The sequence below is a fragment of the Cinclus cinclus genome, chromosome 2 (assembly GCF_963662255.1).
Source record: "Cinclus cinclus chromosome 2, bCinCin1.1, whole genome shotgun sequence".
Taxonomy (NCBI): Eukaryota; Metazoa; Chordata; class Aves; order Passeriformes; family Cinclidae; genus Cinclus; species Cinclus cinclus.
Genome location: NC_085047.1, coordinates 52,245,502 through 52,270,190, shown reverse-complemented (window position 1 = coordinate 52,270,190; position 24,689 = coordinate 52,245,502). Strand labels below are relative to the sequence as shown.

The 24,689-nt window shown below is 38.0% G+C and overlaps 1 protein-coding gene across 2 annotated transcripts in view; it reads left to right on the top strand.

The window, feature by feature from the left end:
- DCLK1 (doublecortin like kinase 1) overlaps positions 1-24,689 on the top strand; it is a 220,634-nt gene that overhangs the window by 183,023 nt on the left and 12,922 nt on the right. For both annotated transcript variants that reach the window (XM_062514708.1, XM_062514709.1), the window contains exons 8-15: positions 1,725-1,782; positions 2,527-2,646; positions 7,721-7,867; positions 13,023-13,156; positions 13,869-13,946; positions 14,591-14,687; positions 16,513-16,593; positions 22,999-23,112. In XM_062514708.1, coding sequence (XP_062370692.1) covers positions 1,725-1,782; positions 2,527-2,646; positions 7,721-7,867; positions 13,023-13,156; positions 13,869-13,946; positions 14,591-14,687; positions 16,513-16,593; positions 22,999-23,112 — 829 coding nt within the window. The remainder of the gene's footprint in view (positions 1-1,724; positions 1,783-2,526; positions 2,647-7,720; positions 7,868-13,022; positions 13,157-13,868; positions 13,947-14,590; positions 14,688-16,512; positions 16,594-22,998; positions 23,113-24,689) is intronic.

Genomic DNA, 24,689 nt, shown 5'->3' with positions numbered 1-24,689 from the left:
GGAGTACATGGAGTCTCCCATAGCCAACAAAAACCATCAATTTCCTTTCTCATGACAGAAAGGAAGCATTCCTAGGGCAACCAAGCAACTTGAAAGAGACTGCTATTGAAAGAGGCTATATTTTGTCTGAGTTTGAACCCCAGATATCTTAATTTCTAATATTTCATGTTCAATCTCCTCCTTCTAGTCCCAAAAATAGTGTTCAAATCTCTTCCTGTCCCCTCACTGAGCTTGGACTGTAGCCACTGAAGAGCAGCACTGGGAAGGGGCACCCCACATGGAGTTCAGCATTAAACCCTTGTGCGGGGGAGTACACATAGGAGAAGCTTTAATTTTTATTTGCATAAATCTTGAACAGATATGCTGTAAATTTTGCCCCCAATTCATAAACCTTTTTATCCTGTGTGATTTTTTTTTTTTAAATTGATGTCCTAATAGAGGCCGTCTTAGCTCTTTGCCTGGGAACATAAACAGAATGAATATTTTTGTTTTTATTGAATTACCTATTTTTCCTTAAATTAAAAATTCGTGGTACATCATTGCCAGAGGTGTTCTCCATGTTTTAATCTGGCAATGAAAATGCCCAGTTACATATTGATACAATGCTTTCAGTGTATTACTCAATTTGCATGTCCTGTTTGACACTGAACACATTTTTAGACACATTAATGTCTCTGTTGAAGATAACTCTGTATGAGTTTAATGTATCAGTTTAACTACTGTTTTTTGTGAAATGAAGAATGAAAAAATGACCCTGTATTCTTCAAAGGTTATTTTTTTCTTCATTTTTAACCAAGCATGCCTAAAGGCAATGTAATAGACATTTGTAACCTGCTTAGGTATGTATTACAAAATGAAAATATATCAGTAGGATCTTTTTCTTAAATTACCCATTTTCCACTTAATCTTAAAGGGAAACTGGGGCTTATAAGCAGAGTTTCTTGTTTTCATCCTTACAGCCATCTTTTGGTTTTGTAACTTAATTAAGGAATGGAAGTTGGTACTGTTAATTTGTCTACAGGCTAATTTTTCTGTGTTAGCATTCTAGGTAATAGATAACTACATATATGTAGTAGTGATAAATACTATAAGGATTCAAAACAACAGAGTAGATAAAAGGAAATATGTTCTCATCCTGAATTAATTTCTCTTACTGTCTCCAGAACCTTCCACATTCTGCCTAAAAGCCGACATATGTAACTCTGCTAAATATCATATAATTACTGAATACATTAAAAATTATTCCAAGGGCTGACCTTTTTATGACAGCAGTTGTGACTGCAGATATGCAAACAAATGATTTTTCATATTAAGTAAAATGTATTTTCCGTGGGTTGTATTTTTTTGTAGATTATAAAACAAAACTTCTTTGTTTTGAAAATGTTTGAACCTTCGAACACTGTACATTGTTTTTACACAAAAATGAAAAAGTAATAACAATTCTCAGCACAAAATGAAAGAAGAAGTCAAGCTTTTTTCTTTTTTGTTTTGAAAACATTAAACTTCTTCTATTTTAAAATAAATACATTTTATGTTTTTTCCTCAGGCATGCATATTTAATAACTTTGGCTCAAACTAGTCAAATCAACTTTTTTTCATGAAAAATATGAATATTGTACTAGAACTCTTCACTACACTTATTGTACTCATGTAAAAAATATGAACTCAACTGAGGAAAATATTCAATGTGATTGAACATACAATTTTTTCTTCTCTTTCCTCAGATCAACTGGTAGAGAATATGCTCTGAAAATAATCAAGAAAAGTAAATGTAGAGGAAAAGTAAGTACAAAAAATATTGTGAGACCAAAAAGATTTTTTTTTCCCAATAAATATTTTGTGAGAGATCATTTTGAGAATCTGTTGGTATTTGGGTCCTTCCTGACAAGTGTTAGAATCTCTTTGGTTGAAGTCTTTGCCAGCCCTCTGGAGACTCTTGGAGTTTCAGGAGGAAAGGCTGTCATGTGCTGTTCTAGACCTGCGTGATGATTCTCCAGTTGGTTGGTTGCGTGTGACTCCTTTCCCTTTACACATGTAATTTTGTCCTCTAATTTTCATAATTTCAGGTGTTATAGGAAGCAGACAATAGTACAAATAATTATAAGAACACCATTTACTATGTGTGAGGCACAGGTAAATTAAATTGATGCCAATTTTCCACCAAGTGACAGCTTTTAAAATCAGTAACAAAAGGTTCTGTGAGAAGATGCTATCATGTTAAATCTAAAGACTCTGCATCAGAGAAAAATTAAAAAGCTTTCATTTTTCTCTGCATTAGAAACGCATCTTTTCCTCCATTTCTTTTTGTGTGTTCCACTCTCTCCTCTTTCAGTTTCCACATTGATGTTTCTAGATGTGTTCCTTCTCTGTTGCTGGAGGCAACATCTATTAGTTTTTTCAAAACCTGCACAGAATCCATGAAGCTCCCCAGAGAATCCATGCAGCTCCCAATTTTCTCTGTTTTTTCCACTGTGAATCTTTTTCCCACTAACCCATATTCATTGAAGATTTTTTTTTGTGTGTCAGGAACACATGATCCAGAATGAGGTATCTATTTTAAGACGAGTCAAGCATCCCAATATTGTACTTCTGATCGAGGAGATGGACATGCCAACTGAGTTGTACCTTGTCATGGAACTTGTAAAGGTAAGTGTTTTGGAGTCAAGCTGCTTGCTGTATCAACCATATTGAAAAATTCCATTCCCATTTAGGCTTATTAAAACACATGGGATCACAGAATAATGTAGAGCATAAGGGGTCTCTGAAGTGATCTAGCATCCTACTGAAAGATGTGTAACCCACTGTCAGATTTTTTTTAGTTGCTTTCAAATATTTGTCTAACTTCCAGTAGTCCACACTTGTTCTGTTGACAGTACTTTGTATACCACCAGGTTTGTTTGCTTCCTCAAAAGAAGACTCATTAAAAAGTTATAATCCGCCTTGAGGTGAATTGAAAATATACCCAGTCTGAATAGCCATAAATACTAGCCTTCAAAATACAAGAAGATGAAAGGGTTTTTATTAATTGGTGTTAAGTCTAAACAATATTAGATGTGTTTTTTCTCTATACACATTAACAGTCTCAAACCTGCCTCCTCAATAGCAATCTAAATTGAAGCTGAAGGAAAGGGAAAGTAAAAAAGAAAAGCCTGCTATTTAAAGCATGGTTCTATTCTAAAAAGTAAATTTGCAAAAGCAGTGATCTTTATTTTGGACCCTATTTATTTCTTCACAGTGACTTAGAGAAAGCTCTTTTTGGCAAACAGGATTGTTAATCTGTTTTGCTCTGATTGTAGGTAGAGGTTAGAGGGTACTCTTAATGGAGGCACCTCATTGAGATGTTAAATAGGGCAATACTATGTCGAATGTTTCTTAAATACCCTCTCAATCTCTCTTGGGTCTGGAATACAAGAGCAAGCAGGAAAAAAAAGGGTTTTTTGTTTGTTCCATTATCCCCTATGCTCTGTGGCAGCACTAATGACACAAGCCATGTTCCAAATCCAAAACTGGAAGGCTCTGTGTGGCTCATGGGTGGATGCACACAGATTTTCCCTGTCCTCATAGCAGTCTGGGGAAGTCTTGTTATCTATGAGAAGCTCAGGCCATGCCCCACATCTTAGGAGATGGCAACATTGTCCTACTAGGTTTGCACCTGACAGATGCCCTATTTGGCTCAAGTAGTGCTTTGGAGGTTATGGTCTCCCTAACCCCACTGTCCACCACCCCCAAGCTCTCAGGAAGCACACTGGGAGATGCTTGTAGCAAGGAGCTGACATATTTTCTCTGATGAAAAAGTTAAATCCTAAGACAAAAGTACTGACACTCTTTCATGCCATGAATCTCTTTGTGTAACCAGTCCCAGAATAATTTCCCCACTCCCTTGACAATCACAGCCCTCTCTCTTAGGTGTGCAGTGTGAAATAGCACAGCTTGAGATCAGATACCATTAGCCATCTAACCCTATTTTAATCATAATTACTGCTCTATTCTATTCTAAGTGAGCTCACTATGAGATCCATGCGACTGTCGGTTTTCCTCAGTGTCTGCAAGAGCTTGTTCAAAGGTACCTCAATCCCCTTGCACAGCACTGTAATCACATATAGCCACAGCTTTAGCCTGCATTGACAAATCCTTCATCTTGGCCCCATGAGGTGTGCTGAGAACTAAAAGCTGTGCCTTGTTTAACCTGCCAAGATGTAAGCACAGAGCTGGTTTTATGGGTGAAACCTGCTGTGCTATTCATGATTGAAAAATGTGTAAACTATAGTGTCCAATGGATTTTTAATTGAAGTCCTGCTCAGCTAAATGAGAGAGGAGGGGACCAAAAACTGTTAGAAAATAACTAGCCTGAAAAATGAATATAAGAAAAACATGCATTGTATTCACTTTCTGGAGAAATCTGTTTTCTTGTACGCTTTCTTCTTTACTCTTTAAGATTGCTGCACATATTCTTTTTAGATATGTTATGGAAGGGCTCTATAGGAAACCCTGTACTTCTCATATCCTAGACAACACTATTCTAATAGTCTTTACTTTTATGTAGAATAATAGAGGAAATGTAGAAATAATATCCTGATCTGAGGAAGTCAGCTTTGTTTCACTGAAGCAAACATCTATTCCTTAATACATAGCTGTAAGAAAAGCCTTGTTGCACTCTCTGGGGACTAGGGAAGGCATTTCTGGAAAGACATTAATTGTTAATTCACCAACTGCTGACTGTTACCATTTCATAGTGTGCACTGTTAGAATTGATTAACCATCTGTTATTGACTGACTTTTGAAGACCTGACTTTAAATCAAACTCACAGACAGGAAAGAGAGGCAAGGAGAAAAGGCTTGATAGTGCATAGCCCGGTTTCAGTTAATACCACCCTGCATTAATTGGCAGTAACATGTTTGACATAAGTGACTGCTGCAATTCCTGCCCTCACCTCATGGCAGATAGGCCATTCATTGCTTTGTAAAGTGTAAGAAAAAGCACTTCATAAATACAAATATAAACACATTGCAAGTGGTGCTTGTAAAAGGAAGCAAAGACCTGGTTTCTGGCACACTGCCTTTTTACACAGTGAAACAAAATTGTTATTTGAACCTAACAGGGGTTTGGCCAATTTAGGAAGCCAGATTTATTGCTAAGTTTCCTTTACTGCTCCAGGATATGATTTCACTTTTGCAGAAGAAAAAGGAGATCATATAATTTACATAACAAGGTAATAAATAAATAATTGGTTACTGTAGTTCCAAGTATACTTCCTCATGTGCACAGATGATAAAACTGCAGTCAGATGTTGCTGGTCCTGTTTCACTCCAGAACAGGGGATTTAAGGCTGAAATGTCATCCTGAACTCACCCCTGGTGCCTGAATAAATGATAGTGACCTGGTGTGTGAATCGGCTTAGCAGAACCTTGCAGGTTAAAGTGCTCTTTGGGGAGAGGAAAATCTGAAAGCAATTCTGCCTGATATAGCTGTCAGGTCTGTTAACTCTTTCCAGGATATCACCTCTCTTTTAACCGCAGAGAATCCCACAGACTAAATATATGCTCTCTTTTCTTAGCAGGATACCTGGTAAGAAACTTTTCCGACTACAGTAGATGCTTAAATGGAGAAAATTATTCTGCTTCAGATTGGCTTGGCTGTCTGTTAAATTGCTCTGCAGCCTCTATCTTTTTTTTGGAGTTTATGTTTCTCCTATGCATGAACATTTGTTCCTTTTCTTCTGACTTCCAGCCAAAATTTTTCCTTCTGTTTTTAAGGCTCAGCTTCTTTCATTTTTGCTCCTCATATCTCAGCTCAGACTATTCTCTTTGTTTGGAGGCAGATGCTTTGCTGATGTTATTGACACTTCTTCTGAGCATCTGGAACATATTAGATAAGACCAAAGATCTGTCTAATCCAGTGCCTCATGTTAAAAAGCAGCTGGTACAGGGGTTTCACAGGAAGGAGCTTAGGGAAGATAGATTATTTATCTCACATACTTTGCCACATGCTGATATCTAATACTTAGGGATCAGATAATGCCATGAAGTACATGGTATTGTACTTTTGCCAGATATTTGGCCTCATTCTCTCTAATCCTCTATCTGGTATAGTTTGGCCTTTTGTTCTTCCTTTTCCTTGACACTATGTATCTTGATGTGTCTTGAACAGTCACCAGCCACGGCAAGAGATTCGATGTGGTCCAGATTTGAAAATGGTGGGCTGTAAGCAATTTCCAAAGAGCTGGGATTTTGCATCTACAGTGGTAATAAACCTGCCCTGGCATACTTCAGCTGCACCTCAGCAATGCAAAAATTTTAATAGTTTGTTTGTTTTTTTTATGGCAACTAAAGTCTGTTTTATCAGGCTTGAGTCTCTTTTGGTGGTTCTCTTTTCCTACACTTTTCTCTGTAGCCATGATTCCTGGAATTTTTATTTTTTTTTGTTTCCCCCCCTCCTCCTTTCTCTGGACAGTAGAAAAAGTGTTTACTCTGGAGTTGAGCCTTTAAATAACCACAGAAAATATCTTGAAGCTATTGATAGAACTGTGAGAGCTGGCAAAGCTGGGTCTCCTCTGTTGCCTTCAGAAAATACCTGATTTCTTCTTTTAAATGCAGTCTTCTGTGACTTTTTTCTTGATGTTTTGACTGCAGCAGGGAATTTTTGCGTTTTTTATTTTCTTTTTTTTGCAGTAATCCTTTGCTTTTTTTTTTTTTGCTTTCTTTTTTTTCCCCCCAAGGACTCAATACCTCTGAGTAGAATCTCTCAAAACATCATTGGTTTTTCCTTCAATCTGTCAAACTCTCTTCTTAATCTCATCTTTAAAATTACTTTTCCATCTCCAAGCACTTCCATGTTCCTTCCTCCCACTTGCCAGCTCACCTCTGGAAACAGAGTCATGGCCACCTCAGACACTGATGAAGATCATTTCAACTTTGCAGACTTCCACTTAGTTTTCCTTCTTTTCTTCTTTCCTTCTTTCTCTATTGTTTTCTTTTTTTTTCTTTCACTGACTGCAGCTTTTAGCTGAATTTAGGAGCAAGATAGGCTGGAAATGGCACGAGTAACCACCCCTGTCTGCCAGTATGATTGCCTGACATACATGTTGTAAAGTTCTTCAGTACTAACTGCAGGAGCCATCACACTACCAAAAACTTCACATCTTGTGTAGGGAAAGTGGTTTCTAAAATACATATTTTCAAAGCTTTATGAGATGGAAACAGACTTTTAAAATACAATAGCAGAGAGGACAGGTAACTTTGAGTTTTGAGTTTTACTCAGAGTTCCTTCATCTGTCTGGGGTTCAGTTAGGTACTGGGCAAAAGTTTGATGTCAGTCTGTTTGTGATTATTATGAAGGGTGCCAAGGATTGGTAAATGGCATCATGACAGGCAAGTATGTAGTCTTGTGAGAAATGTGTAGCAGGCTCTGAACGCACAGGTTGGCAGGTGCTGGACATGTTAAAAAAGCAGCAGCAGGGGGGAATGGTTTGCAGTAGAAACTCCATTCTCTTGGCTGACCAATTCAGCCAGGACAAATGGTTCTGAGTTTTTGGTCTGTTTACCTGTCATTATGGGGTATGTCATCACAGTATCCATAGTTCATAGCTGCCAGGAGACTCTGCTGCTCCTTTCCCCTTCCCCTCCTCCTTCTCCTTCTCTAAAAATGTTCCTTCATGTTCCCTAAATTTTTCAGTCATTTCACAAACAATGTTGCTCATATCCCATGGTAATTTTGCTCCAGGGAGGAGATCTTTTTGATGCTATTACTTCCACCAACAAATACACAGAGCGGGATGCCAGTGGGATGCTTTACAATCTGGCCAGTGCCATCAAGTATCTTCACAGCCTGAACATTGTCCACAGGGATATCAAGCCGGAGAATCTACTGGTAAGTGAAGATTCATCTTTCAGTATTGCTGATAACTTAGGAGTATGTGAGAAAAAGTCTGCACTTCCTCCTTCCATATGCCTGCCAAGTTTATTTCAGTCTTTTAAATCACTGATCTTTTAATGTTAACCTTTGCATTGTAAAGCTCTCCTAAGAATAACAGCTGTCACAGGAAGTACAGTAACATAAGGTGGTATGTCTAGACTGTTCCATGGGACACAACAGCTAAGATATTCCTGGGATCACTAGAAGTAAATTTCTAGTAAACTAGAAGTAAAGCTAGCAAACTAGTAAACTAGTAAAACTTGATAATCTCAAGCTTCTCATAAGTGTTTCTTTCCTCAGCAGACTATTCTGTCCTTCTGTCTGTCTAAATAATTATCAACCCATAAGTTTTACAAGTATGGTGCATGTAAATGCTCTGCCCTAATCATGTCATGCATCAGAGCAGAGTCAGGAAGAGACTTCATTGTCCTTCCCCTACTGCATCTCCCAAATAACCATACAGCACTTTTTATTTAGCCACTTTCACAGACAGTCTAAATCTTTGTTTCTCTGACTAAATCTGTATGAGCCTTATCCACTGAAGACAGTGAAAAACATACCCTGGCAATTAGTCTTTCTGATGAGAATTTTGCACACTTGAGTGCAGCAGTTACATCCTCCACATAATTTTATTTCTTCTGAGAAATTAGCTTCTCCAGATTATTTTACTGTTCTGAGTTTTCACAAATTTGCTGACATGTTCCAATATCAAGATGTCCCAATTCTCCATAGATTCTGCAACCGTAAGACAATGTTCATAGAATCATAGAATATCCGTTCTCTCAGTTGTGTGGTCTCAGCCATGACTTAATGCATTTAGTCCTGCTTGATAATGAAGAGGTTTTATGGGAAAGTTGACTCCAGCAGATATTACTAAACTTCCAGGCAGTGGGATTTTTACAGCTGAAGTTCCTCTAGTGGCAGGTTCTGGGTGAGGAAGTAACCTGCCCTCATTTTCCAGAAACTGTGCAAACACACTGGGTGGAAGTTTCACTAGACACTGATCAATACATCTTTCTTGGCCCTTTTGCTCCATTTTAATTTCTGGCACCGGTGTTGATAGGTGGCTGCATACAGGTGTTGTACCAGTCCCAGGTACAGGGATTCATTAATGCTGTTCCTGGAGTGTGCAGGAGGGTCTTGGTCTGGGACAAGCTTTGCTGGCTGTCTTGACTTGTCTGTAAATGCCTAAACTCTATTGTCAGAGTTAAAATTCTGGGGGAAAAGAGGTGGGCAGGAGGTGTGGGCAGGAGGTGAAGGCAGCAGGGCAGGGATAAGATTTGCCTGCTCCGCTTTTCTGGTAGTAGCCCACTACTGGGAATGATCACAGTGTTTACATTGTAGCCGAACTATTTCCAAGTCACTTTTCCAGAGTTGTGCTGGAAACTTCCATTGATTTTGAGAGTGAGCTGTAAGGATGCGGCTTTTAATCTCTTGCAGCACCCTAATTCTCAAAAGCCAGCATTTGATTAAATTGCATTAATTCTCTAAGGTTTATCAGGTCCTTGAAAGAAACACGTGCTGCTTTTGAACCAGCCTTACCTGAGCTCTGACCCTAGTTCTGACATGTCTGCCTGTGGCCTCAGTGTCTCTGAACCTTTCTGCTTTTATCTTAGCTGTCAAATGGGATGCATGGTGCCTTATGTCACAAAACTGCAACTAGTGTTATTTTCATGGCATTTAAAAAACACTTGAAAAAATGCAACATGCGCCTCAGCATTTCCTTTGCTAGGTACCTTCTACTTGCCTTTTGTAGCCTACCCTTTTCCTTGCAGCTCTTTAACCCTTCAGCTAAGTGGCCATGGCAGTATTTTTCCCTTGTTGTTCTTGTGCTGTGGCTTTCCCTCTTACTGCCACGGTGTTGCACATGCAAACCCTGGTTGTGTTGCTATAGCTGGTTCTCCTGGCCACTAGTGTGAGAATCAGCCCTGTCCCCCCCACCCTTTTCCTACTCATCGGATTGTAACTTTAGGTTTAGAAGAGCATGTCCGGGGGCTAAACAACCTCATCAGCAGGAAAGAAACAACAGGAAGGATGAGCAAGGCTGTAGAGTTGCTACAGGAAAACGTGGGGAGTGAAGGGGAGCATGCTGCTCTGGAGAGGGAGATAAGAAGAGGATGTTCACCTGGAGCTACTTTATTTCATCTCTTAGCAGCCCCTGGTAGAGCCTTTCCTTTCACCTCCTCTGTCTCTTTTCATTTTTCCTTCTTCCCAAAAGTAACTTTCAGGCTTAGAGTTGATGTGTGAGGCCTGCTCTTGATCCTGCTAATGAATCTCTGTGTATGTTAACCTGTCCTGTGTGCAGCACCCATTATTTTTAACTGCTTAAATATTCCATATTATCCTCACGGCATGTAAAGTCCACCTAATGGTCAACTGTCCAAGAGTTTAGGGTGTGCTGAATACCTGTGATGTTTTAGCATTTTCGTTTGGTTGTTTTTTTTATTCTCTAGAGAGTCTTCCATGTTTTAATTGGAACAATTTTCATAATTGTTGCTATTTAGAACGTTTATTTTGTCAAGTCATGGGATGTCTTTATAGCCATACAATAAACCCTAGAGAACAACTTCTCTGACTGTTGCCATCTGCACTGATCACAAGAGCAGCTTCGAAAATACTGACAGTCTTTATACTAATAGGATGCATATGGTGGCATACAATTTTGTGTGGCTGCATTCAATTAGTGTAGTACAATTACACAGTTTTATAGCTTAGTTAAAACAGTGAAAGCACTACGTAGTAGGCAATTTGCACTAATCCCCATTTCTTTAATTGCCCTTCAGTATTTAAATGCAGGAACATATATAGCATTTATTCTGAATAACATGAGCATTAAATTATCTTTCCCATTCCTTGACTGGCAAGTAACATACCACAGCTTCACATTGGGTTCTTTTTTATATGGAGTTATAACAGGGTGAGGAAAAGTTACTTTCTTCATTTTTATAAGTCATTTGAAGTAGTTTTCCAAGCAAACTAATTCCTGAAAACAGATGAGGCAGAATACTAGAAAATACACTGTATCTAACCTTCTGCATAGGTAAATACTGCCAAACAAACCTCTTCTGTAATTAACTTCTAGTATGGATGAATCACACAAGGTGTGGTCTCTTGAAGGAAGGAAGTTACAAATGTATGCTAGGTTAGCACAGCCCAGAGAGGGCTTTGTAAATAATAACTGCATGAAACAGAATATAAAATACGAATTAGGCCAGATTCAGCTCTTGATGTCTAAGTGTACACTTTACATATTTCAGAAAGTGAATATTTAAAGCCCTAGTCTCTAGACTTTAATTAAAACTGTTGTTGAAATTAGATTTATTACTGCCATTTCAGAGAGCACTTTCTTTAGTTTCAGGAACCAGATGTATTTAACAATCTGTGTTTTGAATAAAACTGTAATTGCTTTTTTTTTTTCCCAGTGCTTTCCTATAAACATATTTTTTTCTGGCTTAGTAGAAGAGAAATGTGAATCCATTATAAATTGCTGGTCCTCTTAAAGATCCAGTTGAATTCTTAAAATAACATAAGGAGAGGAGAAGAATTTTGTGTATTCTGAATGTCTGCTTGTTGCTGTATCACCTGGTAAGCAGGGATTCAGGACAGAGAGGGGTTTTCTCTCTAGACATAACTTACATTGGCAAATAAGAAACTGGGGGATGGGAGCTGTATAATATAACTAATGATTATGAGCTATAGCAAATCTGTAGGAAACTGTGGTTAGAGACTTCAAAAATTTATTTTTGCTCCAAGTGAACTCTTGAAGGGTCCCACGTAGATTTTATTGTATTTTTATAACAAAAAAAAAATCTAGGATTTTCTTCTTAAAACAGTTGTAAATAAATGTGATTTTGGATGTAGGAGTAACTGGTCAAGATATGCACATGAAGGATTAGTTTGATTTTGATTAGGGAGTATGATATCTATTATTTTTGCACAGGTTTGCTGCAAATTGTTTACATGATATCACTAGTGGTGATCCAGACTGCATAGAGCTTTGGTTTGGGTTGCAAAATAATAAAGTTATGCATATGTATTATAACAGGGCCTCCTGTAGACTGTTTCCATTTTTTAAGATGCTGTTGTAGAAAACATTCGAGAACAGAAAGAAAGAAATGGAAGAAAGAATTCAAACCAGCACCTTGATAGAGTAAATATAGATTTATAGTCTAGTGTTTAATTTAGATACGTTTTTGTAGTGTTTATTTTAAACATTTTTAATTGGATATAGTCTTAAAGGCACAGAACCTAATATCTGGCATAAGTAGATGGTGGGGGATACAATACAGCAAGATCACCCTAGGACATTATTTCTCAGTGTTTGCAGGTTTGAGGCCATTCTTTTACTCTGAGCCAGCATTTAAAATTTTTATATTTCATTTTTTTTCTGATGTTTCTAGCTGCTTTGTTTTTTGGTTTTTTTTTTATGTGACTACATATTAAACTCCCTTTGCACTCATAAAACCCCATGAAAGATTGTGCTGCTGCTCTGAAGACTGGGTTTTAAGATAGGATTTTCACGTATGCCCACTAGCAGCCCTAACTGCTTATGTCCTGTTGATTGTGACACTACCATCCCAGTAGGACATTGATTGGTGTGTAAGAGTCATCCAAGGACAGGACAGCATTTCTAGGCGAAATACTCCAGCTAGGTTTGTGTCTTGTGGCTTCAGCACTCGGAGCCTGGAACTGCTATCAGCACAACCACTTTTGTATTATCTAAGTAGTTGTAGTTCCTGTGCAAACCTTGAAGCTCTCTGCAAGTGTAATGAATAAACTCAGCGCTCCTATACTGTGAATTCAGTGGGGAGTTGACGTAGGAAAGCCACTGTTGGAAGGTCATGATTTGCTTCTGGCCTTTAGCACCTAGCAAGTGGTTCATCTTTTGTCCAACAGGCAGTGAGATAAATCTTTCCCAAACATCCTGACTGTATTTGAGGGAAGTTGTCCAAATTACCTGTGAATTTTCAAAGCATGCAGCGAAATATGTTAAAGGTAAGGAGGAGAAAAAAACTGTAAATAAGAAGGACTATTTTGGGCAGTTAGCAAGTGATTGTAGTAGTTGCCTTTTGGTTTTCTGGTAAAGTTTTCAATTTTCCTCCCAATTTAGGTTTATGAACACCAAGATGGAAGCAAGTCCCTGAAGTTGGGAGACTTTGGCCTAGCAACAATTGTGGATGGACCTCTATATACTGTCTGTGGGACCCCAACATATGTAGCTCCAGAAATCATCGCTGAAACTGGGTAAATCACTTGTAGTGTTGATACATTGAAGTGTACTCAGCAGAGCACATTCTTGCCATTGTGCCAGACTGGAGTTCTTTCAATTAAGATCTTTTTGCTGCCTTTGGTTGGCTATGATGCAGAGTCATGGTCATGGCTCAATAAAAAATTCACATGGAAGGGACCTCTGGAGGTTATCTTACCCAAACCAGTTCAGAGTGAGCTGGCTTTGGAGTTTTATCAGTCAACCTCTGCCAGTTGTTGGCTTTAAACTTCAGCTTTACACTGAGTTACTAGCTAGCCACTTGCAGATGCTATGGAAGTAATTCTGCTCTCTAGAGACTGCAAACTACCATTCACTTAATTCTATTTTATTATCACACACTGTTCTCTTCTGATATGTTCCACATAGTAAATGGCTGCTGTCTTGAGCAGCCTATGTCACCTTTGCAGACTTCATGTTGACAGGCATCACTAACTCAAGTTAACTCAACTTGAATGAGTTAATTAACTGAAGATTACAGCTCAATGTATTCTGTGCATTCATACATTCAAATCTAATGTAATTTTAACATGTAAAGGTAAAAAATATTTGATAGCAGAATGAGGATTGGTAGGTAAAGTTCAGATAAGAATTTGTAAGAAATTATTAATGATTCTGAACGTTTCCTCTGTTCTTGCATTGTAGTCTGTTAGAATCAGATGTCTCTAACCATGTCTCTCACACTTCTAGATATGGCTTGAAGGTGGACATCTGGGCAGCGGGTGTGATTACTTATATCCTGCTCTGTGGTTTTCCTCCATTCCGTGGGTATGGACTGATCCATTCAACCATCCTTGTTATGTGAATTGGTCCCTGTGCTCCTTTCACATTAAGCACAGAGATTCCCACTGGTAGAAGTTCTCTGCTCATAGGGTTTGATTATTTGTTTTTCCTGTGCTCTGCATAGTGTTCTACACAAACTCCATAAATGTCTGTGATTTTATGGTAAAATCTCTGTCTCATGTTTGTTTATTGTAGTCTAAACCTCATTGCGTTGCAAGACAGGAGCCTTCATTACAGGTTCTGAAGTTCTTTGCCTGAAGTTTTAAATACAATGTATTTAAAACTGTCTTCTTTCACGGACAAAATGAAACATGTTTGTGGTTTGTAATAGGTAATTAAAATGGAAGCCAGTTAATAAGGACATGTCAGATATTTTATCCCCTCAAAGCAATTGCAAAGTTGTGGACAAGCCTAAAGATAAGCAGAAAGAAAGAGTGTACCAAATGCACTGTGTTTCATGATCTCACCATTAACGCCCATGGCTGCATGTTTGGGGCAATCAACAGCCTCCAAAAGCATACTAAGGCACAAGCAATTAAAAGCACTTTTAATAAATCTATTGAAACGACATCCAAAAGTAATTTCTCTTTGGGTTTTGTTGTTGGCTTTCTTTGGTTTTTACTTTACAGAAGTGGAGATGACCAAGAAGTGCTTTTTGATCAGATTTTGATGGGACAGATGGATTTTCCATCTCCATATTGGGACAACATTTCTGACTCTGCAAAAGTGAGTTTTATAGTTGATGGTATTTTCTTCTACAATATTATTTCCAGTGGGGGTGCCTAATGCATGTTGTCCTTTCACAGTGTTGTATTTGTCATGTCTTGTGCATCTCCTGCTGCACCTGTAAATTCCTCAGGGTCACTAGCTATGTTTCATTTGGTTACTGTCTCTTAGATTCCAAGTGGTTTTGAAATGGACCCCATTCTAAAATGGACATCATATCTTATATGATTTCTCACACAACAGAGACACCAGCAACCCTTATTGATTAAGAAAAAATTTGAGTAATTCAGTTCTTAGCTCAAAAGATCTCTTGGACAATGTTCTTGTGCAGGGGACCAGGTACCAACCTGGAGCCCTTGAATGTTATTTAATAATATTATGGGGAGGCTGATTTCCCTTGTTAACCCCATTAGGTTTTATGTCTCTTGTTTCTTTCTGTCAAAGAACCAGGCCTCCCATTGCCTTATTGTTGTAGAGTGGTATGAAATGCAGACTTATTCTGGTCACAGCTCTTGACCTACAGTCTTTGGTGTGCTAAGGCAGATATAATGATTTACAGATACAGACCTTGACAGAGCTCATTACACATGCAGAGCAGATCAGATTTTTAACTCTCACCAGTGCATTAGGGCAACAGTTTAACTCAAAGATTTTTCTAGGAATCTGACTTTCACTATAGTCATATGTATAAATTTATGTGGACAGAACCATAACACATATGTGAAAGAAAAAAAAATCATATGGTCATTCTGTAGATGGATAAGTGCTTACTTTCAGTTTGTTTACTTCTCTAAGTAAAGTCTGTAAGACTGTAGAGACTTTTAAGTCTCTAAGTAAGTCTGTAAGACAAATCTATGGAAAACTGTCTTTCTGTTTCCTTCAATGTGACAGTATCTGATTAATCACAAGAAAAACAAATAGTGAAATTTAGAGGTGGATGCGGGTAATGAGAGTAGCTCTGAATCTCCATTCTTTGGAGCGTTACATACTGCTTTTACAGGTATGTGAAGGGTAATCAGGACTAGCATTTTAGCCTGCTAACTAATGAGGTTAATGAATGAGATACAGTCATAGAGTTGGAAGTCCTCTAAAGCAAATCATAGTGTTGTAGCAGGCATTATTTCATGGCACCACTAGTGGGAACCCTCCAATTCCTTTGCCAGTGGGTTTTTCTGTGAAACTCCTTCTGCCAAATAATTGTGTCTAAAATTTCTGGTTTGAAGACTTAGTCTGTCCATTTAACTTATTCTTGTAATTAAGAATTACTAATATTAGTCTTTGTTGATGCACCTTTATATTGCCATCCTGTATCCATGCACTGCACTCCATGAATGAAATTATCTAGGTAATTGCAGAGAAAATCAGAGGATGAAAAAGAATGGTTTTAGTGTTGGGGTTTTTTTAGTATCTTCTACATCATTTATACAAGAGTTTAAAGTAAAACTGTATTTGCTGGCTTTTTTTTTTTTCCTATGGAGGAATTGGCTTTTTCATAGTGGGAAGCTAACCTAATTACATGGGGAGCTTTGTTTGGCACATTATGTATTAAGCGCTTTTCTCTTAAACAGTGACTTCAGAACTGTAACTCAGAACTGTCTTCTAGCTTCTTAAGGTACTGTCAGATATTGATTTGAAAGTTCAGCTGAGAGTTCATCAGTTCATAGTTTTTCCATTTTGTGGATAATCTAGTATATTTCTGCAGTCAGTAGTTCACTCTCTCTTTGACAACTCTTACAAAATCAGTTAAAGAGTTCTTAAGTGAATGAAATATTGATTTGTTCTTTAAAAGTGTTCTTTAAATTTGACCCTGTATTCAATCTCTCAGGAACTTATCACAATGATGCTTCAAGTAGATGTAGATCTGCGATTCTCAGCCTTGCAAGTTCTTGAGCATCCATGGGTTAATGTAAGTATTTTCACATTTGTAGATGCTTCTTGCAATTTGGCACCTTTGAGCTCTTTTCTGTCACGCCCTTTTGGAAGACAGCACATTCCAAAGATTTAACTGGAAATAAGGCTGATTTAGTGTATTTTCTACCTTGGAGTTTTCATTATTTTGTGTGTGCTCAGCTACATTTTCTCTGAAATGGACTTTCAACAAATCTCAATCCTACTTGATAAATGTATATCTCTAACACTCATCTTGCATGTTCAGTGACACATTTTGTTCTCCTGAGATTAAGTGGACTCAAAAACCTCACAGTCATGATTAAGAGTTACTGAAATGCAGTCCATACTGTTAAGCCTACTTGATCCAGAATGGAACAGCGAAACATTTAGGATGATATTTAGCTTCTTATGATATTTATGATTTGTTAATTATTCCAGACTATTTAACATGTTTTACAATATTTGGATGACAAGAAATAAAAATTTGGTATAATCTATATTCCAATTCAAGAAATTGAAAGATGAAATAATGCTTCATTTTGTTTGTTGCAAGTTTGAGTGTGCAGTCCTCCCTGCAATACTCTTTGGTCCCTAAGCTTCTGTATCCAAAATCCCTTTCACCCTAAAAAACTATTCTAAAAATTCAAATATACAGTCACATCAGATATTATTTTTTTATGAAAGTGTCCTCCACATAGTCAGAGTAATAGTGATCAGTTAAGTACATACCAAGTACATGGAGGGCTCTCTTATTACCCAACCCCCTCCTTTTTAAAACTGTAAATGCTATTAACATGCAGAGCCCTTCTGTGGTGTACGAAGAGTGCAAGGATCCAGGACAATGTCTGATGAAAATCTTTTCATTTTGAAGATGACATTCAAGCAGCTGCAATATTAATTTTCCTTGGTGCCAGGGGCTGTCCATGGACACAGTGTTCTGTCACAGTTTATAATGCCTTGTGGCAATTGAGGTGATTTATAATCGCCTTGTGGTGATGGAGGGGTCTCTCAATCTCCATGGGAGGAGGACATGTGGGGATTTCTGGAGTGTTGAGGAGGAAGAGATGGAAGTGACTGATCAGAAGCCATGGAGAGGCCGAGTCACTGCTGCTGAGATTACTGAAATGTCACTTGCTTACACCACATAAGGAAGTGGTCACTATTCCATTTTTTTCTGAAAAATATATTTGTAATGTTAATGCTACCCCCAGATACTTCTTTTTTTTTTTTTTTTAATTGTTACATCATAATGTGTTTTAGAAAACCATTTTAGTGTGATGTATAAAAAGAACTGCAGCTCTCTGGCAGTAACCTAATGGTGGTGGTGGGCAAGTGACATGAGGACCTGCTTCCCTGCCCTCAATAATGCCTGCTGGTGAGGATAGCAGGGGAGAGGGGCTTGGACCTAAAGACTTTTAACCCTCCAGAATTCTGCTAGAAAAACCTGAGCTCTGGTTACTGAAGCATGTTGGCAAATTCCTGAATTTCTGTGCAATAAGTTACTGTGAGGAACCCTTTGCTAGAAGGCGATGCGGAGAACTGGTATAAATGGACTCAAAAGAAAATTTAATACATTTTTGGAGGATGATCCCATTGGTGCTTATTAAATATAGTGGTCTGAATTTAACTCCTGGCTCACAAAATTCTTAAGTACTTGGTTGGCATGAACTAGAGGATATACCAGGGAAACTTCAAGACCTGCTTCCTTCTACTAAATACACTACTTCTTAGGGAGTGACTGTGATGCACTGTTAGAAACAACATGTGGTGATATCAATTCATCTTTGGTCTAGCTCTGCTGCACTTGTAGTTTTATGCTGGCAATAATCCTCTGTAATCAAAACCTGCAGCAGTTCTGTCTATAAGTGAAACAAGTATTCCATGACAATTCTGTAATTCCTTTTTTTCTACTGCTTTTAACAACTGAAACAAGTCAGTATTTTCTCTTCAGCATTACACTAAAGATAGTTCATAATGCAGATCAAAACTGCTTTTTATTCTCTTATGTCCTCCATATATTTTTTCTGGGAGGACGAAGGTTAGCACTGGGACCAGTTCAGGAAAGTGTTTTAACACATTCCAAACATTGCTCCCATTTCAAGGCATCACACATGGAAGCACTTAATACTGGGCATCAAATTAACTAGATGGCACTACAATCCTAGTTCACATCGGAAGAAATAAGGACATGGCTGACTTGCAACAGGTGCTTAAATGGTTCCATGAGAAAGAGCACTTCCCTGAAGTGTGTCTGGGCAGTATCACTAGATAAGCTAGCAGTGGCAGCTCGCTGATGCACAGAGGCACAACGTACAGTGTCAGATCCAGCTACACATCCCTCTGCCATCACTCCCTGGATCAGCTGCAAGTCTGTCACACAACCTCCCTGGACCTCATTTTCCCAGCTTCAGGACAGGGACTTAAGGCACTCATTCCTTTTTACAAAAGGCTCTGCAATCAATGTGTTGTAATTACCTGAGCAGTTATGTGTATACTGTCTTTCTGAGAAGAAATAGCACATGGAATTTTCACAGGTAAATGCTTACTTTTCCATGGTGTCAAATGCTGGAGTTTATTTTCTCTATTAGTTTCAGCTGGGATAGAGCTCACTGCAACATTTCCCTTGTTTCAGTTTTGAACCTATTCATAGAGTGTTAAATCTGCAGCTAAAATACTAGATAGAGCAGCTGGCTTGAAACGCAGGCATGTGTTTTCTTTGACAATTTTAAGGAACATTTTCTCTCTTTGATCAAACCTTTGATAGAAGTGTTGTAACTGCTTACACTGTATAAAACCACTTTGTAGATTGTAAATAACCATTCTACTTTATAGCTGCTTACCATGTGATTACTTGGTAAATTGCTGAGATTCCTGGAATGTGCTTTGACAGTTTCAGTAGGAGCAAACCCTCATTTCAGTTTAAATTTTTGCTATAAAAATATCTGTAATCCTCTTGGAAACTGCAAAACTTGGTATGGTCAGAGTCAGACTAGCAAAGCAGTTTCGATGTGAATAATATCCCAGCTGTTTTCAATTCATAAAAACAAAACCTGAAAAGATGTTGGCTACATGCCACTGCCACAGATGGAGATCTTGAATTCTAAATGCAATTCAGCAGCAGTTCTTTGCCCCTTCCATGTCATTTATTTCGAGTCATCTCTCCTATACCGTACGCTTAGACCTGGAAACAAATCCATCCGTTTATACTTCCCCTACAGGGACCCCAAATCTTTACTTTATCTGCTCAATTTTTTTTGCAGAGCTGAAGAATTATAAAAGAGGCAGGAACCTTGAGGTCTAGCATTTTAAACTTTAATGGTATTGATAACCTGAAAAAAGTTACAGGACAAACTCATTCTTTTTTCTAAAAGTAGGAAATGTTCCCTAATACATCACTGAGCAGTGAATGCTGTAAGGGATGGTTTGCATTCAGTAAATCCTTCTCTGTTAAAATAATCAATAGAAAATGTGTGTTGTAGCTGGAGGAGGAAGATGGCACACATCAGCCTAAAAAAAATTAGAGAATCTGAAGCTTTTATATTTTTCCCTCACTATGTCTTCCTTGGAAATTTGTGTACAAAAGAAATTAATAACCAAGCAATAGGCATCAATAAGCTAAACATTTGTAAGAAAATTAATTTTAAAAGACATTCTTTATTTTGCAACTGCACTACTTTTGGTTACACCCTAGGACGCTGCACAAAAAAAAAAAAAAAAAATCTTTAGAATCCTTAAAGGAAACAGTGTCCAAAAGCTTTTTCCAGCTCTTCTGTTTACTCTACTTTCCTGCTGTTACTTGTATAATGTTCTATTCATCTGATGCCTTTAGACCTGGAAAATAAAGCTGTAGTGACCATCTTGTGAAATGGATCTAAGTGCTTCAGGGCAGTAGGAGTCTGGGAATCCTGAACTTCATTGCATCTTTATAGCACTTCTTTTTAACTTGAGTGGCAATGTCTTCTGCTACAGAGAACAATGCAAATATGAAAACAGTTTTTATCAATTACTGGAATTACTCCAAGAACTTGTGCCTCTTTTTTATTGTTTTATTTTGAATTCTTGCAAATAGACCATGAAAGGTAATTTGTAGAGGCTGATTAAAAAAAACCAAAAAAAAACAAAAAAACCCAAACAAACAAAAAACAAAAACCACAAAAAAACCCTCACAAGACCAAAACACCCCAAAACAAAAAAATAAAATGTGTTAACATTCCAAGCAGTTTATACTGTCCATGTGAAAACCCAAATTCTGGGCCAGAAGTTCTCGAACTCTTTTCACTGCTCAGCTTCTGAGGTGTGCAAAGTAGAGCTCCTCTTTCAGGCTATTAGCAGTCAACATCTTCTGAAGCTCATTATTCTTTAAAGTTCCCAGATGGAGCAGCAAAAATCACTGGTCACCTTTAAAAAAAATCTTGTGATTAATGCTAAAGCTGAGATGAAATTGTGTGATCCTAACCCACTGCCAAAATCAAAGAGTTAAAATAAGGGAAAGGAACAGTTAACCTCTTCAGGGTTTGACATCCCTCCAATTTCAGCAATGAAATTCTTGTTGGCAGTGTTTACTCTATTCTCTACTTCTACAACTTAACCTGCTGGTTCTGATCAATGTGATATTTGATGGGTGTTTTTCTCACTTCTTGCCTTTTAAAACTGCAGAGCAGCTTGTTTTGTACTTAAACAGCTGTCATCTCTCACCCTCTAGCTATCTATGTTGTTGTTGACTGAAGTAAATCTGGAGGCTAGTTTAATCCATATTGATTTGTTTATAAAGTGTGTTTGAATAAAAGAGAACTACTAAACATCAGGTGGCACCAACAGTAGTAATAAAAGCAGTAACAATAGAGGAATTCTGATATATCCCTATTCTGCATCTTAAATTGAGCTGGAAAATATTTAATCTAAAAGCTGGAGCCCAAATTATGTGTCTGTGGTGTGTTGCCAGTGGAACTGTGGGTGTGGTGTTTCACCAATAAAATATGCCCACAGTCTTGGTAACTATTGTCTTCTCTGTAATTTAGTCTTTTGACAAGATGACATGAACGCTTGGCAGACTTTCATGTCAAGAAAGCCAAGAGAATGATTTTATTTTTCTTCCCTCCTCTCGTGAAGAGGAGTTCACTTTACAGACTAGCTTTCTTCTGGGAAAGCCGAGGTCAGTGGGAAGCAGGTTATTTTTAGGGATCATATACCATCGAGCCAGGACTCCCCAGTGCTAGACAATAATCAGCTACTTGGTTGTATTGTTTTGTTTTGTTTTTTGCAGCTGTGTGCACTTGACCATATTTTGCCAGCTGAGACATTTTGTTAAGGGGTGAGTAAGGGATCTCTAAACACAAACTCCCTAAGCTAAATAAATAACAAACCCTACCAACCTCCCTACAATTCCCATATGTTCACTGAACTCATGATTTACTGCAGGAGCTCTGTAACTCTTTAAGGGCACTCATAATGTCTGAAAAATAAAAATTTAAAAAGTGCCTGTCATCTCTCACTATTCTGATCTTGTCTCGTTTGCCTTAATTCTGCTAGGATTTTGCCTAAGTGGAATTTAATAATTATTTCAGCTGTTTATACCTATACACACACCATGTAGCACCAGTTAGGTATGACTATGACATGGCCAGTGACCTGATACCTGGTATATTTTGCCTGTTCTACATTTTGTTTCCTATTCTGCATATTTGTTGCCTGAAATTCTGCATATTCTGCTAGTGGGGAAGTCTCACTGAGCAGTGGCTTTTTGCATGTTGTTCAGGCATAAGGATCTTTTCTACAATTTCTAAAAATATCTCCTCTTTTCCTGGGCTGGAATTCAGTCTGAGGACTTATGTTAAACCACAAACTCCCTTCCTTCTGCTGGGGTTTCTCTTGAACATGGAGGATGCCAGCGTGTCTAGGTGCAGGTATCCAGGTTTGCTCTGAAAATAGGATGTCAGCTGGAGGGAGGAATGTCCCAGCCCAATCTTTTGTTTTCTGTAGTATCATGGATCCTTTTTATTTTGAGGTCATTATCATTAAACTTATGTAATGAGTAAACAGAATCTTAAACGCATCTGAAATCCCCAAGCTTTGAAATATTAATGGGCATAAATATAATGGGGTAGTGGTAATTAAGATATGATAGAAATAAAAATGAAATATTTAACAATTATTATTAATGAGCATTACCTATATATTGGTAAGAAGAAAATATTGAGAAGAAAATTTTGAGTAAAGAAGAAGAGAGAGACTTCTTGGTGCCATAAGATTCTCATCTTGTAAGTACCTTAAATATATTGATGGAGACAATGATTGACCCATATTTAAATGCCCACATTTTGTAAACTTTTCTGTATCAATGGGAGCCATCAGAATCACCTCACGATTCCTTCTTTTTTCATCTTTCCTCTCTGAAGTTTTATTTTGCTTTATTTATCTGCAGGATGATGGGCTTCCAGAGAATGAACATCAGCTCTCAGTAGCTGGGAAGATAAAGAAGCATTTCAACACAGGCCCTAAGCCGAACAGCACAGCAGCTGGAGTTTCTGTCATAGCAGTAAGCATCTGAAATACACAGATGAAACATATTTATGTGCCACCAGACTGCTTTGTGTTTAGGACACCAAAAGAAACCAGAGAGGGTTAATCTTTAGATAATTGTAGCATTTAATTAATATAAGCACAGTTAGACTGGTATCCTGCACAGCTTCTCCTTTGATTCTCCTTGTGAGTCACATTGTTATTTAACAGCCCTAGGAGATATAACCGTACACACAGTACACAGTTCCACATTTTACCAGAAGATCAGTGGGCCTAACTCAAATGTAAATTCAACAATTTGAACTGTGGGATCATGACATTTTACTTGGCAGCAGACTCATCATATGGATTTAGGTCACACAGAGACTGTAGCAGGGCAGCACCACTTAAAAATAGAAATTGCTTCAAAATTTAACTGAAAATCTCTATGGCAGCCTTAGCCTTTCCTCCTCGAAGACATGAAAGAAAGCTGTGATGCCTCACTGCTGCCTTCATGGTTAACATGAGTCTAGCCACTTCAGATTTAGCTGGGCAGCAGCATTTTATTGTAGTGCCACACACAACCTTCTTCCCTGTATTTAATATACTTAATGGGGTGAAGACTGAATGGAACTTCTTGCTGCCTTCTGTCACGTAGTAATTCCAGTGGAGCCATTCTAGGTTTGAACATGTTGGAGTGTCTGAAACAAAGCTTGGCCAAAATTTTGACCAAGCTTTAGTGAGGTTTCAATGGCATCCTCAGGGGAGCATACATCACATATGATTGTATTTTTTCCTCACAGATGAACATGTGTATTACATATACATGGACACGGGGTATATTCAGCATATGAAAAGATTATTCATACTAATACCATTGAATAGTAACATGCACATCCTTCACATTTTTGATACATCTGCTTGTGTTTGTAAGCTTGCCTTTATTGCTCATAGTACTGTGAACACTCCAAAGAGTCACTAAAAATGTGACATGTTAAACGTAACCATTCCCATATCAGATTACTCAGTGTTCATTCCCAGCTTCCATAAATTGCAGGTGGTGTGACTGCACATGTACACTTTCTTGTACTGTTTCCACTTTCATGTTTCTCAGCTCAGCCCCTCCAGTGTTGAGTTAAATCAGCATGAAATAAATTCAGCTCAGCACATGCAATCTGGCTCACAGGTGTGAAGTGCTTGTGCAGCAAAATGGATACTCTCTCAAAGTTACTTGGTATAAGTACTTAAAATTTCAAGCTGTGCCTCTCTCATATTTTTTCTTTATTCTTTCCTACCCTGAATGTCCTCAACATGGAAGCAAGTTGTTCCTCATGCTTTTCCTAGGTTTTCTCAGTCATCAGCTAACATAGTCAGCGTTTATTTATTTTCATTTTTGAGCAATAATACTGCAGCAACTCTCCCACAACTAAAACATCACATACCCATTGCTCATCTGAACTGCAGGTATGTTCTTTATAGACTAGCTGAAACCGTGTTCCTATTGAATGGACTGCCAGCACGCTTGTCCATGAGAATTACTGCTCAGATCCTCCATGCTAATGACCTCAAAGCTTAAAAGCAAGAAATGGTACCTCTGTCCTCACCCATCCCTTG